A 6,901-nucleotide genomic window follows, 5' to 3' on the forward strand; every position below is an offset into this window, starting at 1 on the left:
GTCTGTGTTAAGAGTTTAGAAAAAGTATCTGAAGTATGGGTAAGCGCTTGTTAGCGATTGAAAAAAACTGTAAGCAACGTACGAAGAACAAGCCCCTGGAAATGAGCTCTGGTGAGTTTTATCAGAGATAAAGTTTCACATTATTACTTGTTAGTAAAAGTTTATATTATATTCAGGTTAATAAAGTTGTAATGTAACTTTTGATTAATATTGTAATTGATAAAATAGTATAAAGTCAAACTATTAAAACATTAAACGCGTTTATACATAACTGCCCATTCTTTTTATTGCAAACTATTAACTACAACATTTTATACTTGTATTGATCTTTCAACCCCATCTGTTCACTTTGCTTTGAGAAACAAGTTTAATCTGACTGTTATAAATATTGAGAGAGTCAAACATAAAACAAAAACAACAAATAATAAGAATATATTTATTAAATGTGTGATCATGCTTCCTTCTCTGATATGGTCTTAAAATAGGCTTCTTAAAGTACTTTATACTATTTTATTAATTATAATATTAATCAAAGGTTACATTACAACTTTATTAACTTGAATATAATTAACATTTTTATACTTGTATTGATCTTTCAACCCCAGTTTAAAGTTCAAGACTCAGAATTAATCAGACTGTTATAAATATACAAATAATAAGAATATATTTATTAAATGTATCAAATATTTTTTGAATGTAGGATATCAACTTGTAACCACAACGGCTTCATCAAAAGCATAATTTTATAATTTTGTATAAATGCATAATTTTCATCCTGAGATTTGAAATTATTTGGAGAAGTTTTAGAAATGGGCTGATAAGGTATTTTATTGCCCTGTAAACAACCATTGATGGCCCAATGATCACAACCATGATGGCCCAATTTTGGTTTGAAAATGGCCCATAATTTATGTAGATGGCCCACTAAGTGGTTTAAAATTGGCCCATTTTCATCCTGTAATTGGGCCTATTCAGGTCAAGGTTTAAAATATTGTATCACCTGAGGCAGAAAAAGGGGTGGTACTCCAAGTGTTCAATAAAGGTGAGGCTCAGAGGCACCAGTTACTCAGTTCTTCAGAAACAGGGTGAAGACAACACTGAAGATTCCTCCTGCACTTTCTGCTTGTTGAAACCAGCTTTTTTATCTGTGAAGAATGGCTCCCAAGTGGTAAGTTCAGATCATTTGATATACCTGACATAATAAACTGTAAACATTTGATTTTATTCTACGAATGTAATATGAATTTTGTTTGTATATGACAAAACACAACAGCATGTTGAAACTTTGCATGCATGTTCATGATAATAAATGAGAAAAAGGGTCCCACTTTATATTGTGGCCCTAATACCCGTGAACTTACATAGTAACTACATGTGTACATAGTGTATAAGTACAAATGTGTAACAGGACATTGTTAACAACACTTTTTTTCACTTCAGTAAGTATACATGTAACAGGAATTATGTAACTATTTTGTAACAACAATAAAAAATATACAGTATTTAAGATTCCATGTGGACGTGAAACAACTTACGTAAAATATTGATGTTACAAAATGTAGTTACATAATTCCTGTTACACATGTGTGTACTTACTGAAGTGAAAAAAGTGTTGTTAACAATGTTCTGTTACACATGTGTACGTACACACTATGATCACATGTAGTTACTATGCAAGTTCACAGGTATTAGGGCCACTTAATATAAAGTGGGACCAAAGTTACCAAATATCAAGAATATCTTTCACAAGTCAACTCTCTGGATTCTTTTTCTTTCTCTCACAGTGACAAGGATCGTCGCATCATTTCCTGTCTGCAGTGTTTCAGACCACAGGAGATGCTGCCTAACCACCTGTTGAGGGTCTGCATGAAGGACCAGACTGATGAGGAGAGGAAAGCAGAGGTGGAGAGAGCCAAAAAGTCCATGAAGGCCTGGACCCTTGTAGGCAGAACCTGGGACTACAATGCCATGGTCAAGCGGTACCCAGATGAAGCGTCCAGACAGGCTCTTCTGGAAGACCTTCGTGAAAGGCATTTTTTGATCCTGAATGACCCCATGGACGCACAGGCTGAATCCAGTCACAGACCACCAGGCGCTGCAAAGTGAGTTGTTATTCACTAGTATTACTTTTCATTTAATGCAGAAATGCATTTAAATTTAATATTGGAACACTGCCAGGCACACATACAGAAACATCTCTAACTCGCCTCCTTATTTGTTTTTTGTTTCATCTAATCATTCTAGGCCTGCTCAGCCGACTCTCCAAGACTGCCAGAGAGTCCTCAGAGTGTCACAGACGGACATGCTGGGCATCCACAGGAGGCTCCTGGACCAGCAGCATGTGGAAGAAGACCAAAGGACGCTGTTCCGGTACTTCTGCGAAGCCATCCTGATCCTGAGATACTTCCAGCCACCAGAAGCAGTAAGGGCATTTACAGTAAGTACTTGTACTTCTCAGTGTTTCCTCAGTGTGTATAAAGTCAGTCACTCACTGTGTTATTTGTTTTCCAGGCTTCAGACTGGGTCAACAAGAGAAATGTTGATGGACGAATCCACATGGAGGTGCAGTCCACAAAGCAGAGTGCAACACTTTCCCTCACAGAGGAGGACTCTGCTGTAAGTTCTCTAACAGGATTTCTGCTCAGAATTTTCAAATATATGGTTAATGATACACACATTTAAAGCTTACCCAATAAATTATACTAATAAACTATACTAGTTGATTCATTTGAAGACTAATATAGAAAATGTGCATTGTCCCTTTTAAAATAAAGAATAAAAAGAATGTGCAGTTAGGTGGTATGCAATTTATACTTTAAAATAAACTGGGTCAAATTTGGTGAGAGCATGATAAGGATGCAGCACCTGGGGAGAATCTTATCAGGGTCAGAGGTCAGATCTCTTAAAGTTTTCAGTATGCATTAACTTCATATCTGATCTCCACAGATGCTGGACACATACTTCCAGAAGATTCGTCCAGGATGTCTGCAGGACAGTGTGGACGACCAGGGCAGATTTTTCCTGTCCAAACAAGGGCTGCCAGTTGGCAATGTCACGAGCGACCTCAGGCGTCTGCATGAACAGTACGTTTTAGCAGAATCATGTATAATAGTGTATGCATTTATACACACTGTACAGAGAAATATAAAATTATTAAGTTGATAGTCTGGTTTATGTACTACATAAAGTTCAAATAATATTATGTTCTGTAAGAAAAATACACTGAAAAAAATTGAGGATTAATCTGAGATTTGTTCTTCATTGCAGGTACGATTTGCCGAGCTTTTCGAGCCAGCAAGCCAGAAGAGCCCAAAGTACTATGACATGGTATGTGTCATCATCCAAAACACACAACATTCATATATTTTCTGTTTGTCAGCTGCTTCCAAGGTCTATCTAGCTTTTTGTCAGAGTTTGAACATGAAATCTTCTCATATGTTCAGCTCTTCTTCTGATGAGCCGGCCGATGAGAGGAGAGGTCTGAAACAGAAGAGAGGCAGAGGCGCAGCTGATCAGGATGACAGGGACTTTGGAGCGTTTCTCCTGCAGTTTCCAGCGACGGCGAGTAGCAGCCCACCCACGAAAAAGAAGAGGACCGCTGCGGGGTTTCCACCTGACCGAGTATTTTATGACAGGTGGAGGGCTGTGCAGTTTGCCAAGCGGGAGGAGCACCTCTTGTGTAAGTTGATGTGCTTTATTATGAAAAAAATGTATACATATTTCTATAATCAAAGTAACATAATTCACATTTTGGACAAGGATATTAATTTAACATTTGTCTTTGACAGCCCAGTGTTCAAGACGGCCCCCGACTGTAAGCAAGGTGTCACTGCTGATCCAAAAAGAGGGTTGGACTGGCAACTGTCCTCACCCCGAGGACATAGTGGCAAAGTGGAGACCCGTCAGTAGGGTGCAGGTGGAGTCGGATCCATGGATCATCACTACGATCCGGAGCCAAAAGTGGACAGGCCTGGCCCTCAAGGACTTTGGCACAAAAGGACAAGGTATGTAAACATAATACATAAAAATTCATACCATTTTTGTCTTGCAGATATTTGTACTCCTGGAGTGAATACTAATTGCACATTCTTTTGACCACAGGAGTTGTTGCCACCAAAGCATTTGCCATGGGCTCCATCGTTTGTGATTACCATGGCAAGGTAATCACAGGAGCAGAGGGCCAGAAGTTGGTCGAGTCCATCAAGGGTGAGATGGCCCACCTTTTCTTTTTCCACGCTGGTGGTCGGGACCTCTGTGTGGACGCTGAGACTTTCCCTTGCGAGTGTCACCCAACAGAAAACACCATGGGTCGGATGATCAACCATTCCTCCAAGAGAGCAAACCTGAGGCCAGTCCACTGCATGATGAACTTCCCTGAAGGACAGAGGGATGTCATCCTGTTCCAGGCAAAGAGAGACATTTGTTTGTGCGAGGAGCTGCTGTTTGACTACTAAGTCTTTTCGAGGAGAAGCAATGATCCTCGACCGGCTGGATGACTTAACACATCAGGCCATTCATTCACCAGTAGATTCTTGTTTTATGTCACAATACTGGGAGCTTGCGTATGGACTATCGATGTGTCATAACATTGGTAGTTCATGTAAAGCGTCAGTGTGAACATTGAAATGATTGACTACATCTATGTCCTGGAGCTGGAGTGGCTGGATGTTTTTTTTTTTGTAAATAAAAATAAATATTTTATACATACCTTTAATTGGATTTTTGATTTTCTTGCAAAACAAAACACCAGTGAAAGGCCTGAATCTAGGCTATATGTTACCCTTAGTCAGCATCAAATCTGCCCTCTTTGTTGAGACCAGGGTAAACAATGAATCACTTGGGTCAATAGCTTCAGCCAGGACCATATAAATAATTAGGTTACCCTTTTAGCCTTTTGAAATGTTCTTTGTCACGTACATGTGGAATGTACATCTCATCTTTAGAATAACTAGAGCATTAGATTCATTGGACTTGCAAGGTAGGGGTGGGAATCCCTAGGCACCTCACGATTCGATTACAATTCAGAGGGTAACGATTATCGATTATTTAAAAAAAAAAATACTACTTGGTACTTTTAAAGCAAAGTATTTATGATGACCCATAACAAACTTACTTCCAATACTTCCTATATTAATTTTATTAATAAAACAAATGGAAGTGATTTGGCAAGTCAACTGTAAGGTTACATTTGCCAGCATATGTCCCAACATTGCTGAGAACCAACAGGAAAATAAATGTGTGCCTGTACTAGCAGCGTACTTGTAGTAAATTAATACAAACTTCAGCATATTCTGAATCTCTAGCATTTAATAATAGACTTCTAACCAACATCCTCTTGTTATTTCCAATGAGCAATATAATCCTTCAGACAAAAAACATTTTGCTGTAGCAAATTCACAAACAGTTTTTGTTCAAAAATATAGAATGATGTACCAGCAGCTCTCATATAATGCTTGTGGACTTACGCATATTCTGAATAATTAGTAACATAATTAGTAACATACAAAGCCACTCTTATACACAACTAAATTAATAAAGAGTTTGCTGATAGAGTAATGAAATGTTTGCTGTATACCACAATCAAAAATAGCTTATACAAAGAAAGTTAATGAACATCTGCAGAGAGTACAGTCAAAATGTAACTTTTTGTGACTGGCATTGCACATATTGCATACAGATCGGTTTACAGCAATTTGATGTGAAAACTAAACAATACAGAAAGCAGCTCTCATTATGTGTCTGTTCCGCTCTCGACTCTGTTATGTGCACGCCACAGACTGTCCGCGCACTGCCCGTCCGCTTCAGAGTTCCGCCTTTTGCGTTCCGTCAATATTACGTTATTAGAATTTTTTTTGTTTTTTTTTTTAGAAAATAGATTTTTTAAATTAATCGATTCAGAATCGTCCACGTCCCGCATCGCGATGCAACTAAGAATAATTTTTTCCCCCACCCCTAGTCTTAAGCATCTGTCAAACCTTAGCAATGCTTCATCTTTAATGAAATTAACATTGTGGTCATTTTCCTTCAATTTGGCTAAATCATTCTTCTGTTTGGTTATTTGTGCCAACTTTCCCTGGTGTTCTTGTATTTTCTCCTCTACAGCCTTTTCTGTGGGCTTTGGTGCCCTTTTTTGTTCAACACACACAGCTGCGCTTTCATCTGCTGGTATATGTGACAAAACTGTCACAATTCCTGGTATTGTCCACAGCTTCTACTCTTATGTATTCACAACACATACTGCAAAAGTCACTGTAGTGTAGGATTTCACTGGTAAACCATTTGCATTCCAATTTCTATGTTCCTTTTGCAACAGGTTTTCTCAGGCTTTACAAAATAAACTCAAAATATTATTATTTCCATAGAAATGGCTTCAACAATTTGTATTACTGTTAATGTCTACTTAACAGTAAGTTTTAAAATAATGCTAAATAGATTAAGAGAAATTATGCCTATTTGATACATTGGTTTCTTAAAAGGAAGAATACAGAAAATATTGTGTTTTCATACAAAAGGTAATTTCAGAGTATGTTTCTTAGAAACAGTTGTTTTGTTTAATACTGTATGAAACCCCAGACAAAAAGAGGGAAATGTCCCGTGAACCAGTTACGATCTGTGATTGAGCATACTTCAGTACCTACGTATGCGTACGGCAATGGCGGAAGAAAACATTGAGCAGATTCATGTCACAGGTCGGGACGGGCCAAGCTAGACTGCGCCCACCACTGAACAAGGACCACCTCGAGGAGCGTGTCAGAGGGAGGAGTCGGAGACAAAGAATAAATTTAACAAACTTTATTTTGAAGTAAAAGCAAATTAAAAATCCTAATCTAAAATCTTCTTCCTTGTTGCCCTCAGGGATCGAAGGTGAACGGTGCAGCGGCCGGGGTCTCTCCTGCCCTCT

At 38.3% G+C, this 6,901-nt stretch overlaps 1 protein-coding gene across 1 annotated transcript; it reads left to right on the forward strand.

Annotated features, from left to right (window-relative positions):
* Positions 1–1,154: 1,154 nt before the first annotated feature.
* LOC311082040 (uncharacterized protein) lies at positions 1,155–4,454 on the forward strand (the record flags this gene model as incomplete). The annotated part of the gene is made up of 9 exons (XM_084112785.1): positions 1,155–1,168; positions 1,785–2,102; positions 2,245–2,422; positions 2,512–2,616; positions 2,947–3,083; positions 3,268–3,327; positions 3,444–3,679; positions 3,789–4,004; positions 4,102–4,454. The coding sequence occupies 9 exons, from the start codon at positions 1,155–1,157 to the stop codon at positions 4,452–4,454; spliced, it is 1,617 nt and encodes a 538-aa protein (XP_083968911.1).
* Positions 4,455–6,901: the final 2,447 nt, after the last annotated feature.

Source organism: Abramis brama (genome assembly GCF_963993115.1).
Source record: "Abramis brama genome assembly, chromosome: 4".
NCBI lineage: Eukaryota > Metazoa > Chordata > Actinopteri > Cypriniformes > Leuciscidae > Abramis > Abramis brama.